General features: G+C 40.8%; 1 protein-coding gene across 7 annotated transcripts in view; it reads right to left on the bottom strand.

Annotated features, from left to right (window-relative positions):
• The window catches only part of RBFOX1 (RNA binding fox-1 homolog 1), a 1,461,257-nt gene that overhangs the window by 322,919 nt on the left and 1,119,824 nt on the right, over positions 1-18,514 (bottom strand). For 3 of the 7 annotated variants that reach the window (XM_054589563.1, XM_054589562.1, XM_054589561.1), the window contains exon 1: positions 14,239-14,533. The exons of the other annotated variants lie outside the window; for them this stretch is intronic. In XM_054589563.1, the coding sequence (XP_054445538.1) occupies positions 14,239-14,325 (87 nt within the window). In that variant the 5' untranslated portion in view covers positions 14,326-14,533. Of the gene's footprint in view, positions 1-14,238; positions 14,534-18,514 lie in introns of those variants that run through there. 7 annotated transcript variants of the gene reach the window in all.

Below are 18,514 nucleotides of genomic sequence, written 5' to 3'. Positions count from 1 at the left end.
TTTTTTATAGCACTTAAAGCCATTGAATGTTCTCCTGCTTACTGACTGCATTTCCTATTAAATCTAAGTGGTCTTTTTCACGCCTGCAATCCCACTGTCTAGCAAACACTAAAAAGTCAATAAATGTTTAATAAATTAATGAACACACATGAAAATGAAACTATAGCCATCTGAATTTCCAAAACAAACCCTCCCTGGCCTCTGAAACATACAAGACATCTCACCACCCTTAGTTTGATTTTGTGGTTCAGACTGAAAGGGAAGAACATTAACTGGGTAAGCTACTGATTGAGCAAAGTCTTCTGAATTTTCTGTACACATTCAAACAAGGGCTGCTGGGCTTACCTCATCCTAATGCCATTGGCAAACCCAGTCCATGACTTCTTTCTCCTACATATAAAGGGATAAATGTACTTTTAGGACTTTAAGGAAATTAGGAGAAGAATTTGGTTTTTAAGAGAGAAAGCAAAGTCATTTAAATTGAAAAACTGATCTTGTACCTTAGACGTATGTGCATTTGGTTTGCAAGAGAAATACTCAGGCAGGGGTGCTGAAAGCTGACCAGGTGAGTCTGTCCTGTCCCCTTTGCTCCTTACAGAAGGCCCACAAAAGATCTTGTTCTTTTGAGCATCTTGCCTTTATAACCCAAGCTGTAGTCCTAAAGTGAGTGTGGACTTTGCCTAGGTTTCTAAGATATAAGTCTGTGTTCTGAAAATTACAAGTGCACTCCCTGAGTTTTTCTTTCTCAAAGGGAAGCAGGTCTTTCAGTGCCCCAGTTCATAGATCTTAGGAAGAGAGCAGGGAGCAGAGCCACCTACCTGGTGGGTTGGAGTCAGCAAAACTCTGCCTCTTTCTGACATGATTGTCTAATCCCTGGAATTATTTGGTGGATTCCTCTCCTTTGCCCCAATCTTTCTCTTCCCATCTGACTTAAATACTATAATTTTCCAATGGTCCATTTTCTTAGGAGCTTAGCTACTACCTGTCAAGGCTGACTGAAGGAGAAAGAACATAAGACATACATGTGTTTTAAGATACCACTCTAGTATTTATGTACCTAACAAAAAGGATATTCATAAGTTTTAAACAATCATTAATTCTATTTTAAAAAGGTTTTTATTGGAAAAAATGTTGGCTGCAAGTGATATAAATTTTATTTATAGGATGAGAGTATGAGAATTTTTTGAGGAAGAAAATGTATCTGTAGGAAAAAAAATACAGGGACACATACAGTGGTTTGAAAGTGGTTATTTCACGTTGTGAATTTCTGTGTGTATGTGGGGTGTGTGTGTCTGAATGTATTTGTTTGTGCTTTTTCTGTTTGCCCCAACTAAATTAGCATTCATCCTAAATTAATTTTATAATTAGAAAAATAGGTGAGACTTATTTTTAATGAATTTCTGTTAGAAAGGGGCCTGAGAAGGAAGGCGTAAGCTTAAATCAAAGATCAAAGAAACTGGTTGTTTGCTGACACTGGCACTAAGGTGCGGCATCCTTCTTGCAGACAGGTCGCTGTGTGTGAAATGTGCTGCCTGGGCTGGTCCTCAGCCACAGGTGAGGTCCACCAAAGGCTGTCAATAAAGCCTGAAAGACACGTCTCTTGGGAAGGCTTCTGGTTCCTGTTGATCCTCACCCAACCCTCTTTCCCCAGGACTGGTTAACAATATTCCGAATGGGCCGAAGTCCATGTGAGTCCAGAACATAGTTCATTGATTCAAAGGTTGAGGCTGGATCCATTAGATCCTTTCCTGGGAATCTGGAGCTTGAATGGAGACACACAGAGAGGCTGGTGGTCTTTGTAGCTGTGCCACTGCAGTATCCAGCCTTGGTACTGTTGACACATTGAGCCAGATAATTCTGGTTGACCTATGCATTGTAGGTTGCCAGTAGCAACTCCCTTCCATTTATGGCAACTAAAAATGTCTGTAGACATGGCCAAAATGCCCCTAGAGGGCAAAATCACCCTGGCTGAGAACCACTCACCTGGAGAGAATGTCTATAAATTTTGCCTGCCAAGGTCTCTCGGCCTGCCCTATCTCCTGAACTTCCCTTGGCTTAATTTTCTATTTTTTTCCTCTTTTGAACCCAAGAGTTTCTGTGCATGCAATTGTTTATGCCTTAAAACTCAAAGAAAAAGTAAAAATGTAAAAAAACTCATCTTCTTATTTTTATTAACCTAGCCAGAGTTGGGTTCTGTTTCTCCAACCAAAGAGATCTTAACATAAACATCCACATTCAAGGATCATATGTGGTTTCTTTTTCTCTTTCTTTACTTTTCTCTATTTGTTTTTTACTGTCACCATCACCACCAGGCCCCTGAGCATCATGTGCACCTGCTTGTCTTTATTTTCTTGGCATTCAAAATGGTGGATATTATCTGCCCTCTTTTAACCCATCTTCAATAAGCCAAACCATCTTCAGTTCCACTTATTTCTGATGTCTGAGCAGATCTTAACACAAAGGCATGAATGAATAAAGCAGACACACCTGGGCCATAGGGGACACTGGACTAATACCAAGATGTGTCAGCAACAAGACCCCTGCAAAGTAAAAGAGGATGGTAGGGGAACATTCGCCTAACAGGGCAGGCTGGGGGCCTGGTTACATTAGTGACTGGGCAATCAAAACCCATGCCCATGAACATGGACAAGGGGGTGGAGACTGATGATACAAGTGGGAGGTGGGCTAGGTGGAGGACGGCAAACAGGGAAATAATTGGAATGACTGTAAAACATAAAAATTATATATACATATATATAAAAGAACCCATGCCAGGATTTGAGGAAGTAGGGAGGCCAGGAAGTAGACGTGTCATAAACACATGCCCTGTCCAACCCCGGAGGAAACCGCGAAGTGTTCCTTATTCAGACCACAGCTCTGTGGAACCAAACATTAAAGACATACACATGCAGACAGCATTTCACACACAAACGCCACAACTGTTTGGACAGATAAGAATCCCATATGCTCTGCATTACCCTTCCATAGCAATGGAAGGCTTTTTATGCATCTTCAGGCAGCCCCATCATCATGCAGCAAATGGAAGTGCTGGTCTCTTACAGCACAGACAGGGACAGGACTCGGCAGCTGATGACTGGCATTCTGTATGATGGGTGAATGAGTCTAACATCTGCTCGGCCCCTGCACAAATCTTAGGCCCTCTGGCAGGCAGTACCAAGTCCCTCAGCTAAGTCACAATGGGAACCACCTGCCAAAACACCAGGTGTGAAACAAGCACTAGCTCATTAGAGTCTATAAGCCCCCACCCAAATTCCTGGAAATGCTTCAGGCAAATACAGGGCTGCCCACACAGCCAGTCTCCATCAGGCCTGAGGAGCTCAACTTATTAAGATGGTCATTGGACGGTCCATGTCAATTTCACATATTCTGTCAAAACCTCACAGATAGCAGGCACTTGAGTGTTTATACCTCTCAACAGAACAAACACAGAGCTGTTGAAGGGAGAAATAACACACCACCACAGTAACAATAGAAGACATCACTTGCAAGCTGTCTGCGGCCCCTGGAGTAACTGACATATTTGACAGAGAATGTGTGTTGGTAACGTTGCTTGATTTGTGTTTAAAGAGAAAGGGAAAGTGTATTTCCAGGAGGTTTAGACATTGATAACAAAAAAGAAGCTCCTGTATACAAAGCCACAAGGACCCTGTCCCAGCAGTCCCCTCCTCACCTTTTGTCAGCACCCCCCCCTCCGGTTGTGATCTCCCTGGGAACCAGGAGCCACGGAGAGCAAGACCTCCTGGCAGAGAGCTGTAAAGCAGAAAGCTGATCAGAAATGACAGAGGCATGAAACTGTGTTAGTCTTCTGCTCAGAAGAGGTTGTATGGGTAAAAGACAAGGATGTTGTCCCCCAGAGAATGGGGAGATAGCACCAAAGCCACACAGAACCCTGAAGCCCCCTCAAGCATGGGCTCTGGAGCCTGACTGCCTGGGTAGGACCCTGGGTCTGCTGTTTCTTAGCCCTGAGAGTTAGGGCAGGTAGGTTACTTTGCTTCCTTTTAAAATAGGTCTGCCAAGGATGGTTTGGATACTAAAAATATTCTACAGGAACTACCCAGTGGAGTGACTAGCAGCAGTAGCAATAGAAATAATAATAATATATTATTATCACATAATTAATTATATAATCATATGATATGATTATTATATAACTATTATAAATAGTATTATATTAGCATATATTATGCAAATAACAATATTGTCACGATACAATAATAAAATATATTATGTGATACATATTTTAACATATAATGTAGTAATTATATATAATGTTAGATGTAACTTATGTAATGATGCATGATGTGACATATAATTATATTTCATTTTATGTATAATATAATCAATAATATAAAATGCAATATATAATTATATGCTTATGTATAATATGCATGCTTATATAATGCATGTTATGATGAATACATAATATGTAATATATGATAATAATTATGTAATCCTTATATTATTATTTCTATCCCTTAGCCCTTACTATATACCAAGTGCCAATGTAAGTGCCTTATAAGTGTTAACTCATCTGATCCTCAAAAGCAAGTCTGCTATTGTCCCCATGCAATGGAGGAGAATACTATAGCATGGACTTATATACTTCTAATATGTCCATTTTACAGGAGAGGAAAATGCAGCACTTGGTGGTTTAGGAACTCCCCCACAGAGACAAAGCTGAGATTTTCACCTGGCAGTCTCACCCAAGAGCTCACATTCTTAGAAAATATTCAATATTGGCTCTATATGTAGTAAACACTCCACATTGCCTCTATCATTTGGTTTTAATGTTGGTTGTGTTGGTGTTTCAGTGTGCCTGGAAATAAACTTGCTAATATGTTTATTTTGTAGTTTCCATGTGCTAGGCATGGTGCTATGGATTTTATATGCTTTGATTCCTTTAGCTACCATCTAACAAGGTGAATGCTGCCCACAGAGGGCAAGAATCATGCCCAAGACCACAGAGGTAGTAAGTGGTGCCCAAGGTCACATAGGTGGAAGCAGGAGATGAACCCAGTAATTTGTCCCAGGACCCACACCCCCTATACCATTCTGTTCACCTGCTTTTTCCTCTATAAAATATAACACTTTAATTAGATAGTGGAGGTGAAATGCCTTACACATAGCCTGGTACATAGTAAATGTCTGAAAACAAGCAGCTGTTCTTGTTTTTATTATAACTAAACTCAAAAAGCCCAGTAGGCATTTTTCTTTCAAGAAAATGATGGAAGTATGAATTTATGAGACTGTCTGTTCAGAGGGCAGATCCTTCATCCCTTTTAAACTTCAACAGAACCCCAGTATTGTTGGTCAACACCAGTTCCCAAACCCACTTGCTCATCAGAAACCCGGGATTGCCAGTGAAGCATGCAGTTCACTGGGCCCTGCTCCCTGCAATTCTGATGCAAATGATCTGGGGTTCAAGATGGATGCCTACATTGTTAATGAATTTGCCTGCATTCTGATCATTAGCAGGACTTGTGAACGCCTTGATGCAGGAGGTCATAAAAGTAACTCAGAGGACTGTGTGTTTTCCCAAGGGTTCCCCACAAGCTGCCCGGTGCCAGTCAGCAGTCTTGCACTCACACAGCCTCCCTGCCACAGAGCACTGACAGATGGAAGCTACTCTTCTTATTATTTAACATTTATTAAGCTCCCACAGTGTCCCAGGAGCTGCATGGAACAGAGGTGTGGGTGGTCCCAAAAAGTCTGTCCCCAGAAGGCTGTGGCCACATGGAGGGGAGGAGATGGGCGTCATTTTCCCCCATCAAACCCCCCTCCCCCCTTCCACCCAGCTCTAGTTCCAGCCCTAGATATCCTGATGGAGTGTATGGACAAAGATTTGAGTAAGTGTTCAACATGACTGAGACTGGTATATCCTCTTTCATGGTGGGCTATTGACTTAAGAAGTGGGAGAAATGTGGGTTCCACACCACTCAAGGACTTGTGCTAAGGATGTCAAACCCCATCCTTCTCTTCCACCACATTCCCTGGTTGCACCTTATTCTGTCCAGTAAAAATATGTCTGCACTAAAAATATGTATCTAATGGTTATCAGGAATCTCCATTGAGGGTGGGAACAGAGAGTCGCAAATGTGCCCATCTACCCCCACACCTAGAGCATCTTCATATGAAAATGAAAGTGAAGCAACCCAGAATATCATGGAAAAACCAAGACAAGAGCAATGTTGGCCATCCTTTATGGAGTTCCCACCATGAGCAGGTGCTGCTCTCGGTGCTTCACAAACATCATCTCATCAAATCTCATGGGAGTGAGTGTGACCATCCCTGCTGTCAAGCTGATGTAAGAGGGACAGTCAAACACAAGGGAATCTCAGAGAGATGATGCCCCATATCAGACAGAGGCCAACATGCCCAACATGCTGACTCATATTGACCTTGTCATTTAGTCATGCTGCCTGAATAACATCATGGCTGTACCACAAAGGCCTTGCATATGCTCATGTTTGAGCTCTTTTATTCCTGACATAGACTTTGGGAGGCAGAACATATGGGATATCACTCTCATTTTACAGATAAGGAAGCAGAGGCTCAGAGAGATCAAGCAACTTTCCCAAAGTCAGCATGGGAGAGTCATGGCCAGACTCAGGTTTCTCTGGTCTAAATCCTGTGTACTAAATTCTCTGGTCTAAATCCTTAACTGTGCTGCCTCATGAAATAGGAAGAAATAGCTCTTTGGAGAGTAGTTCCTGAGGACACTATGGAATGGACAAGATGACTGTCTCTCCAGTCCCCAAACCCTTTCCACCTTCAGGAGCCAATAAGGATTGGAGAATGGAACAAACAGCGACAGCTGGGGGAGGACACCTTTACCCACAGCACTAACTTGCTGGACTTGTCTGCCTTACTCTGAGCCAGATGCAAGGAGGGGCAGGGCAGAGCCAACCACCACTGCAGAGACAGAGCTCTTTCTGTGACTCTTCCCCCTTCCCAAAATAAAACAAAGCAGAAACACCCTTTGTCCCTTGGAAAATACCCAGGAACCCTGTCATTTGGGAATGATGGACAGCTTGTCTATAGGAGGCCATCTTCCTGGGATTGTAGCAAAACTGTTTTGGTTAAGACCTCCTATTGGGTGAGATGAGTGGGGTTGAGGTTCTATAGATTTCTACTTTCAGTAGTTGTGCTTAACTTCTGACTCTACTGCCAAGGTCTGGCTATCTAACTAACTTACCTCAGAACAGAGAGACTGGGTCTAGTCTCTCAGTGTCTCCAGAGCTTAGAAGAGAACCCAGCATGGAACTTGTGATCAATAAATAATTATTTTGCTGAATTAATTAATTTCACAATTCCCCTGCTTCCTACTTTTACAAGCCTGAAGAGTTCAAGTTAGAGTCTGGGCATTGCAGAAAACAACAGCCCTAGTTGTCCAGGGAGAACACCTTTGGAGTATTGAGTTCAACGTTTCTGGCCAACTCTTTGGGGTCAGCAGTTAATCAAGTAGCTGGATGCTTGCATGCTGGTGGGATGCATGTGCGATGGGTCTATCTTTAGACAGGAAAGAAACATAAATAGGGCTAAGTATCTTCATAATAAATCAACTGGAGAAAGCATTTACCCAAAACAACCTTTAAAAGACAGGGAGGGGGCTCCGCTTCAGCACCAGAAGCTCAGATTGCTGAACAGCAAAGCAGCAAAGAGGAGTGTGAAATCCACAAGTCTCTCCAGCCCAGCTTGGCCCATGCTAACATATTATAAAAAGCATACTTGCTGATATAGCTTGCCATTAAAATGGTCAAAATGACAGATGGCTGCTGCAGAAACACATCCTTTTTATAGGACTGATATTCATCAGAAGAGATTGGCAGTGTCCCTTTAATCTTTTAATTAAAAAAATACATTTCTATAAAGGAGAACAGACTTTCTTTATTTGTATGTTTATTAATGCAGGTATTTCCAATAGAAGGAAAAGTGATATGGTTGCATGATCTGGAAAAAAAAATCATTCTTGCCTCAATTACTAGATGTCCTTCTCAGATTGCCTTTACTTTTTTAGATCATAGTGTTCTCACCTGTAAAACAGTGGGAATGTCCCACACATACCCTGGTGGGAGACACTAGTATAATTGATTTAGGTGGGAAGATACTGAATAAAATTGCCACACCTTCCTCTGGCATATACCTGATCATGAATATAGACGTAAGATGCACTAGGTGATGGTCAATTGCCCGGTGATTGCGACCACTGGCAAAAAGCAATCAGGGTAAGTAAGATCAGAAATCCACCACTTTCTTCCATGGGGAGAGTGGAGAATATGGGGGGGAAAAACATATATTCATGTTCATAATAGTTCCAGCTACTACTGTTGTTGATAACAGGAACCTAGTTTTTCACCTGTCCAGCAACTTCCTTTTTAAAACAAGACTCATTTTTTCCTCCCCTCACAGCCCATAAAGCTCAGTTAGGACTGACCACACCTTCCAGCTCTATGGTTGGCAGTCAGAGTCAAGGTGATTAATCTGAGGACAGGCATGGCTGGCAAGATGAGCCAAGGAGACTCCTTTCTGGAATTTTGCAGGAACAGTTGGGAAAGAGACTTGCTAAGATGGGTTGTGATGTAAGCCTGGAATGGCAGGGGACCATCTTTGACACCACTTGGACATGGTAGCTTGTAAACAAAGATCAAGTTGGGACGGCCACTGCAGGTTGGGTTGTTGGAGCCTCAGAATTCAACCTTGCCTAACACTGGGCATTTTCCTTTTCCCCTCTAACCAATATGAATTAGATTTTTGTCACTTGCAGATAAAAGAGCCCAAAACAAACACCTGTTATTTCCCTCTCCCTCTCTCCCTCTTTCTCTCTCTACCCCCCCATATATATGTGCCAGAACTTCTCTATATAGCAGGATATAAGATACATGTTGGTACTACTTCATGAGCCTCTCCTAGTTCACAGCCTAGCATGAAGAAGGTGCTTAATAAATAATTGCCTCATGAAAAGATGAATCATATTTAAAGCTCACAACCACTTTGTAAGACAGGTATTCCTGATTTCATTTTGTCGCTGTGAAAACAGCCTTGGAGAGGTTAATTGACAAGCCCAAGGCCACACGCTTAGTACATGCCAGAGCCAATATATCAACCTGAACCTATTTGACTCCAAATTCTCTTTGGAGAATTTGCCACCTCCCTGACTCTTTAATTTAGTCCGCTGTTGACACGGTGTCTTTGGCAGTACAGAAAAGTCACTTAGTGACTAAGATGGAGCTGCCTCAGAGTAAATGACACCACCAGCATTTGCAGCCGGCGTACATTCTGATTTCTTTCCCAATCAGCAGAACTTCAGAACACACAGATAACATTGCAGGACAGTAATACCAAAATCTGAAAAGGGCTCTACTAGCCACAGAGTCAAACAACTATATTTCTTTTAAGTTTGCCTGGAAGTGTATCCAAATGACCAGTAAGTTCCCTATATGGTTCCCTATCTTTCTGTAGCTGTGGTAACTCTCAGTCCATCATTGAAACCAGCACTTGGCTAATTCCTGGCATGGCCACATATGTATAGGCAGATCTCTCATAACATACATGGCCAAATTCAGTGATACTGAGTTCTGCTTCACAACATGGGTGGCAGGGCTTGTTTATACCACTGCTGTCCACATCAGAGAGTAATTAATCCACATTTCTCTGCCAGAGAGCTTTCTGTCTCAGAGGGAAAGGATGGCAAATGGTGTTCAGGACTCAGATCTAGGGAATTCCATATTCACCTGCTGCATCACAAAAGGTGCTGTAGAGCCTATTCCTGTGTCAGGCACACAGAGATTCAGGGCTTAGCAGCTCCATTTCTGGGATTTCTTCCTTTTGCCATATATCTTCGGACTTTTGAGAACTGTGTTTACATAATGTCAACTCCCACAGGGCCAAAGGGTTGAAGAAGATACTAAAGGTCCATCCTCATGTGTCAGCCCAGTACATGAATCCAGCAGAGTTCTCTGCTCCATTAGAGAGGGCTTTCTCTATTGCTCACCCAGTACTAGTGAATATGTGATGTTGCTCCACAGCCTGACTCGAATGCCATCTTTCCCTTTGAACACCTCTCTCCGACTCTAAGAGGACCTACCTACTCCCTGACCTACACTTTCATATGCACGACTATGGATACACCTGATCAAGGGACCAGGGATTCAGAGGGAGGGCTCTGGTCCAACAGAACTGGTACAAACCTCAGTTCTGTCACTGACATTCTTTGTGACCTTGGGTGAGTTCCCTTTGTCTAAGTGTCAGGTTTCGTTTCCCCATATACAAAAAGGATGTCATAATGTAGGACTGTAATTCCTTATCTGAGACACTTGGGGTATTATTTTGACATTCAAAATTTTTTTAAATTTTATTTTTCATAAAGGTATTTCAGTGGAAACACTGATTATGTAACACCTTTAGCAGGGTCTGGGACAACACTTTGAAATCAAACATACTAATACTCCTGCAGCAAAATATATGAAGATTCACACTAAATGGGATAAGGAAAATTTATAAATAACCACACATCATTTTAGTTCCCAAATGGGTTAGTTTTGGGGCCAAACCTCCCCCACAAAACCTGATTTTCAGATCTTTTTGAAAATTACAGATAAGGGACACTGAACCAATAGTACCCAACTTTAAAGTTATTGTGAGAATAAATGAGATAATATATTAAGTATTTAGCACAGGGTCTATTGCATAGCAAGTATTTAATAATTGTTACCTATCGTTCTTTCCTGCTGCTTTTATTGTATGATTAGAGTTTTGTGTTTATCTAGTATTCTCTTCCACTAGGTTATGAACTCACAGGTCAGCAGCTATGAATGTCACTTTTGTTTTCCCGTGCCTACAACAGCCGAGTCAGATTACATGTGCAGCAAATGAAAAGCTAAATGAACAAATGCATGGTGAGGTTGATGTGGCTCTGTTTACATTGCCCTCCATCGAGGAATACGTCTTCTGACTTATTGTCTATAATACCCAAGTGAGATGGGAATTATTTGACCCAGAATGAAGAACATTCTAGCCATATATGGTCAAAGGGCTTATCTGTCAGACAGTTATCTAGAATGAGGGGTGCAATCCTGAATTTGTACCCCAGAGCCCACAGTTCATAACACTCAAACATTAATCAAACAGATTAATCCATGACAATGCCAGTATTTTGACTGTATCATTTGGCATTTTGCATCCATGGCCTACAACTTGGGTAAGTCTTCTTGGTAGCTTCTTGACTGAAGTCTGCTTTTGACAACTGACTTGTCAGACCCTCCTTTGTTCTCAGGTCAGACAACTTATTGATCATTCAAGGTGCCATTAGAAATTCAGAAGTAAATAAAGAGGCTCAGTAAGAACATACATAGGTTCTTCTTATCCAAAGACACCAAGATTCAGGTCTATGCCAAGGGAAAAGGAGCAATGTTTAGACAACACACTTGGTAATAGTGCTTTTTTTCCTCTTCTCTTCTGCTTATTACTAACCATGAAAAAATCCAAACTGGTTTAGCTCAATCCACCATAAGTATTTTTGAATGCTTTAAATGGCTACAAGGAAAAACTATCCACACTGACATACATTCAACAAGTTTAGACACTAGATGATGGGCTCAAGGAGTCCAAAGTGGTAAAGATTCTGGTTTTCCTAGGAGATGAAGGCTGGGGTCAGTGATAACTATTGAATCTACCCCCAGAATAAAGGAGCAATATGAGTAACTTCCTCAGCTCTACTGGAAAACACCTTCATTCACTGTCTTTGCAGTATAAAAGGATGCTCCCCCAAAGCTTCTTACAATACCTGGTCTAGTAATTTTTTTCTCTAACTGAGAAGACAAAAACAGGACAATGCTGATTTGAACTTCAAAAAGTGACACTTGGAAGAATTATGAAAACGAAGTTTTTCTGCCATAGAATCACTGGCTGTTGAGATGGGAAAGGCTCTGATGTAACAATCCTGCCAAGTGGCCACTATGGCTCTGTTTGCACATCTCCATCGCTAGTCAAAGGGAACTTGTTACCAATGATGGAGTGCACAGTCTATTTTGGATGATTTTAATGTCTTGCTGATGACATTATTAAGTGTGGGTGGCTCCTTAATGATAGGAAAGGCATTGCATCTTGAAAAGTTGGGAAGAAACCCACAAGATCAAGAAACTGATAGGCAAGCTGATACAGTCTGCTGGAATGTGCAGTTGCTATGAGAGCATGAGCTGAAAGGTGACTGTGTGTGAGAGTATTATAATTATTCTCTCTTTGAGTTACATTTCTTCCCTTTGCACAGATTATGGCAATGGGGTGATATAAGTTTTGTGATGCCAATGGGCAAATACCAGAAGTAAAGCCAGTCTCTCCCAGTTCACAGAATTTCAGTGTGTCCTGTGGGGATAGGAGAAGAAGAGGAAGCATGTTCTAGTAACGGTCTAGAGGCTCTTGCTGCATTGCTTACCTGACTCATGGGCAACTAGTTACCAAAGGTGTTGGTGGGTAAGCAAACTATGATGGAGATAAGACTTACAAGTAAAATCACTTGTTTCTTCCAAAAAATAACTGGATATGTTTTTTTCAATGCCCTGCAAAAGAGGAGGAAATAGGGTCTCCCCAATTTCTCAGCTGGCCTGTGCATCTTCTCATCTATCACTGGGGTAATACGTCCAGAGTGGCATTTCGTAATGACAGCAACATTCCAGCAAATCGATAGTTATTTAATTCCCAACAAGCTCTAGAGTCCATTAAGCCTGATTACATTCACCCATTTCAGTGGGTGCCGTTATTTTTCCTACACCGGCACTTAATCTATAACAGGAACTTATGAGAACTTTCAAAAGCAATTTCAGCATCAATCAGCATAGAGTGAAGGGCACTATTTGCTTGTAATTATTTATCAGACGGGGTGGCAGAGGGTCTGACAAAACTCCAGTGGCCGACCTTCACCCCGTGTTTCCAATGGAAGCAAAAGCCATACAATTTGCCATCGAGTCCTGCTTCAGATGCCATGTGGGCCAAACCCGCCTGCTCATGCCAGGAAACATGGAACAGTTCCCATGCTGTTGAGGGCTGTCCCTTCTCTAGGTGGTCCATTTATTTCTCACACATAATATGGAGCCTCAAATTCAGCAACAACCATAAATCTGGGATGACAAAATGTTTTATTATTATTTAGAATTACCCTGAATGTCTCAAATCACCAAGGTTCTTACAGTTGATAAGCAACATTCAGAAAAGGAGGAAGAAGTGTTTGATCAGAACCCTTCCCAGAAATTTTAATTAAAGAGCTAGGGTATTGTAAAAATTTTTAAATATCACAAGGTTGATGGTAAAAGGATGTACTGAATACATTTAGTTTTCCTTCTCTGTAAAAACAAGACTCAGAATGTATTATAAAGAGATGCTTGTTCTAAAACAAGCAAACAAAAACAAAACAAAAGCCAGCTGGGTTTCCTATGATGTTTAGGCCCCGTCACTAGTAGGTGTTAGCTTTCCATAGAGAACTTCAGACATGCACTGAGAAGCCAATGCTTGTTTAAAAAGACAAACTTTTGATGAGGGGGAAAAAAAAGGTCACAAACATCTTATTCACAGATGATTCTCCCTGTACAGAAATAATAGCATTAAAAGTGAAACCAACACGCATTTCAACCATCCACTTTCTTGCTATCATTAGCATGTAAAAAGCTGGTAAGGGTTTCCTATAATAATCTCTGAACTTCATAAATTAACCATCAATCGAGTGCTCCATTTTGCCTCAGTCCCACCACTCAACCCAGGTGGGAGGAACCTGCTGAAAACATAGACAACTCACGAGAAGAAGAACACATGAATTAACGCATATTTCACGTTCTTTCTATTTCTGGATTGAAGCTTTTAACCAAGTCACTTCGTGATAAGTTATTTTGCCTCATGATCTACTCTGGGAGACTGAGTCCCTCAGAAAGCAGAGAAGGAGAGCAAATCCTTTGCCCCATGGTCAACCTCCTGAAGCAAAGGCATGAATGTTAAACAGCAGCCAGATCAATACAAGCAAATATAGCTCAACTACACCATTTATTCAGCCATGAGAGATGTCAATAGCCAGATTAGGGTGATCCATCTTTTTGATTTCCTACTGTCTTCTCACTGACTACACGAGGGCTTTTTCCTGTATTAAAAGTGTTTGCTTTCTCAACCATAAAAATTCCAATTATTACTCTGAGCGCTCTGGAGTTAAGTTGCTTGCTGGCAGTGGCCTTGAATTACCTGGATCAGTCCGGGGAAGTAGGGGGCTGCTGGAACAATCATAGGCACTCCATAGGGATGCAGGAGGACTCCTTGAGAAGGCAACATGCTTTACGTGAAGGTATTATTCCCTCTGAAGCTCAACACATCAATGGAGAGTTAGGGGAAAATCTATAAACCCGACTTCTTCCGAACTACAAAGCTGAGAGCCAAATCGCTTCTGTCAGGAGCCAAGCGCTCATCACCGCGGAGAGAGGAAAGAAAGAAAATCCGAATCAGCAACTCTCGATGTGAAAGTTTTCTTCCCAGACAGCGAATAGACACAGCAGCTGCAGAGTCGAAGCTACAAAAATGGAAGGTGCTATTTTGGGAATGGCTTGCCTAACATGACTAACCAAATACTCCATTAATTTAGTTCTCAGAGAGGCAGACAGAGAGACCAAGAGTCCAAGAGAAGCATAGTCAGGCTGCAAGATTTGGGCAATTCCTAATGGATCTGAGCAAAAGACTGTGTCCCTATTCAGTCTGAGTGGGACTTTTAGTGAGAAAAAGACTGAGAAATGTATGTTGATATGATTATCAGTTGTCACTTAAAACTTGAGTAGGTTAATGTGTTCCAGCTTTGGTACTAATCAAAAAAGAACTAAGAAAGTAGTCTATATTATTATTCTCTCTCTCTCTCTCTCTTTCTGGTTTTAATTTTAAAGAGGCAATTTGAGCAAATAATATAATACTACTAGCTAATATTTGCAGTACGTGCTATGCACAGAGAATGAGCTTAATTATTTACATGTGTTATGTAATTTAATTCTCACAACTCCCCTAAGTGGGAACTATTATCATTTCCAGGTAACAAATGGGAAATAGTCTTACGCTAGTTGAACTGTTTGTTCACGGTCATGCACTTGGAAGAGGCAGTGCCAGGTTACAAACAATTTCTAACCAAGCCACTACATTCATTATAGTATTTCACTCTGTAATAGAACATCGTGTGCTTTGTGTGTGTGTGCGTGTGTGTGTGTGTATTTAAAAAAGACATTCTTTGTCTTTCAGCTTTCAATTGTTATAATGTGCAATATATTAATAAGAGATGTCTCCCTGTTCCCAGAATTTAAAGCCATAGTGAATGTGTACCAAAACTATGCATAAGAAATAGATTTGAGCCAATATTTGAAATCTTTCGAGTGTGTGGTAATACCTAATGATTGTTTAGGGTATCTTAAATGGTATAGATACATTCCTAAGGGATTGCATGAATCGGAATTCTACTGTCTTGAGTGTCCACATACTGGCTGTGTGATCTTCGACAAGTTACTTAGTGTCTCTGAATGCCAGTTTCTGCATCTGGAAAACTGAGATAGTAGACACTCAAAGGGTTGTGTGACATATGAAGTCCTTAGCATCTGGGCATGTGCCATACAAGAGGTTATTAACCATTCTGATCATGTGTTTCCTGTTCTCCTGATGGTTGGTCTAGTCACATCTGTGGCTTCAAAATGAAAGCCACTACTTTCAAACCGTCACTCTTCTATTCTTCGTACCAGGAAAGCATGTGGGTGCTTTTAGAGTTTTACAGTTTTGAGAACAATGATATGAAACCGACAAAGTGAGTCCACTTGACTTAAGCTCAAGGCCCAGGGATCACTGAAAATCACCTTCAAACCAAACACCTGCCCCTGCCTGCCATATTCCATTTCTGACTCTAAACAAAATACAGGATATAGATTTTGTCCAAACTGGAAGAGCTTCAGACACCGCCAAAACATATTCAACTATTGGCTTTTTCTAAATCCAAATGTCAATTCTTCTACTTTAAATAGCCAAGGTGTTTTTACACAACACTAATTTTAGTTGTTTGATTTAGCTGCATAATTACATTTTTAGATAACGGCAGTAGACAGTGTTTGGCAGGGAATTCAATTATTTCAGGCTGAATTTTGGCCATCTTAGCAAGGTTCCCCTGTAACGGATTCTCTTATATCCAAATGGTCACGTTGTTACAACCCGGAAAGCTCCAATGACAGCTGCAGGTTGACCCCTCTTACTTAACAGCCTGATACTGTTTCTAACTTTAGGTTTTGACTCTGACTTTCAACACTGCTCTTCTGAGAAGTTACTAGGGAGGAGAGCAGCATTGCCATGAGACAACTTCCTGGGAGGAGAGAGAGCTACTTATTACTTTGGTGAGGCTTGGGTCAGGTTGAGTGATGTCTCTTTAATGTTAAAAAGTAGAAAGACCATTGGACCAGGAGTAGGAAACTTAGTTCTGTCACAAAGGCCAAAAATTTACACATTTAGACTCCTAGTTTCCTGAAAAGGATAGAGGTAAGACTATCCACTTACTCTTCACCAAGAGTGGGCCAATGAGCAGAATTGTGGGAATGTTTTGGGAACTGTAGAGTTATATACATATAAAGATTATTATCTTTATTACTATATATATATTGCTTTTATTAAAGAACCTGATGATTTTAATCAGGGAAAAATGAGAAATATATATGGGACATACAGATATATAGTAGATACACATGTATTTTTGCAGAGGATATTTTCTTTTTTCTTTTTAAGAACTCCATAATATGAAAAAATTGGTGGCTCCTGAGTAATGAGTAATCTTTATCCTCCCTCTGGAAATAAAGGCTAATTGTTTTGTGACCCTTTTTACTTTGATGGCCAGGAAGCTCAGAGCCAAATAAGAAATTCAACTCTGTCCATTTTGTGGGCCTTTACTGATTGTATATTTGTGTTCTTATCTTCCTGTCCTCACCATCTCCAGTCCTAATTATTGTTATTTACATTTTCTATGATTTTGACTTTATCTGTAATTTTTTTCCTGGGATCCATTTTCTCCACTAAAAGTCAGGTACCATGTTCTCTGCATCTCTGCTCCCCAGGGCTGGTGCACATGGCTCATGGGAAGTGGTTTGCCACCCAATGTCTAGTGTGCAGTATTAAGTTCCTGGTGTATTGCAGGCACTTAAAAAAAATAATAATGAAAGAATAAGGTAAAAAAACAGACAAAGTAGTTTTGGTAATGCCTAGGAAACAGAGGTAAGCCTCCAAAAAGGCCTGATTTCAATCTAGGGGCCAGGTATTATTATCACTCTGGCCATCACAAATAGAATGGCAAACATTTTTCTATAAATGGGAAATGGGTGGATGATAAATACTTTAATTCTCCCTACTGCATCTACCCAAAACTCTGTTATTGTTGTGTGAAAGTGGCTGCAGACAATATGTAAATAAACACTTAAGTTTGAATTTTCTATCATTTTTTTACCTATCATAAAACATTCTTCTTCTTATTTTTGTCAACGATTGGAAAGTACAGAATCCATTGTTATCTTGAGGGTTACACAACAGGCAATGGGCCAGGTTTGGTTCACAGATTATGGCTTGCTGACCCCTAATTTAGAGCATTATATTTTATCTGAACCTCTGGAAGTCAGACTTTAATGCAAACTTTACAGAATTTAATACAATATATTTATATAGAGAGAGTCAGCAGAAATAACACCCCCTTTTTATTAAAAATATTTTATTTCAAAATCATAAGCATGTAATTCTGAAACATAACAATATCACACTCAAGCATACCATATGACATTTTAGGTGAAATGTCCAAATTGAAACTATAAATTATTATACCCATATTATTACCCTACCAACCACACTCACAGGCCTTACTTTTGCTGGACCCTGTATATGCTTTTTGTTCTCTTCTACTTTTCCACTTGCTTATCGTCTTTCCTATCACTTTCTTGGTGCTGGTTTTGGCAGTCTTCCCTGTGTTAGGAATTTTCATCAAGATATTTATTTTTTCTTTTCCAGGCTTTGATAGTTCAATCCCATCCCTTCTCCCAAGGGGGGGAAAAAAATCTCCCATCTTTCTCCACCTTCCATGGTGACACTGCCTTCTTAATTATTAACTCCTTTTTTCCTTTCCTGGATTAAAGTGGGTCCTCCTCTCACTGTCAGATATTGTAAATTATTCCCTAGATCCTAAGAGCTACCACGGGGTTAACTCTGTCCACCACCAACTCTTATGAGTGACAGCCACCCAAAGTTCAAACATCCTATGCAAGAGAAGGAAAGAGGACAGAAACACAAGTGTTGGCTGGAGGTGGGGAGAGGGGGGCATTCAGAGAAGACCAAGTCCTGTCTATGGATTCTGTTGGCCAGTGGACCAACTGCAGCCTCATCAACCAAATCTAGTCTATAGATGATAATAATAATAATGATGATCATCATCATTAGTTTGCATTTTGTAAAAAAAGAGCTCACATTTTTAAATGGT

This window comes from Pteronotus mesoamericanus, unplaced genomic scaffold (genome assembly GCF_021234165.1).
Source record: "Pteronotus mesoamericanus isolate MK-2021 breed Mesoamerican mustached bat unplaced genomic scaffold, CSHL_Meso_final scaffold_167, whole genome shotgun sequence".
NCBI classification, from domain to species: domain Eukaryota; kingdom Metazoa; phylum Chordata; class Mammalia; order Chiroptera; family Mormoopidae; genus Pteronotus; species Pteronotus mesoamericanus.
Note: the sequence above shows the minus strand (reverse complement) of the source record. Positions and strands in the feature narration are given on the sequence as shown.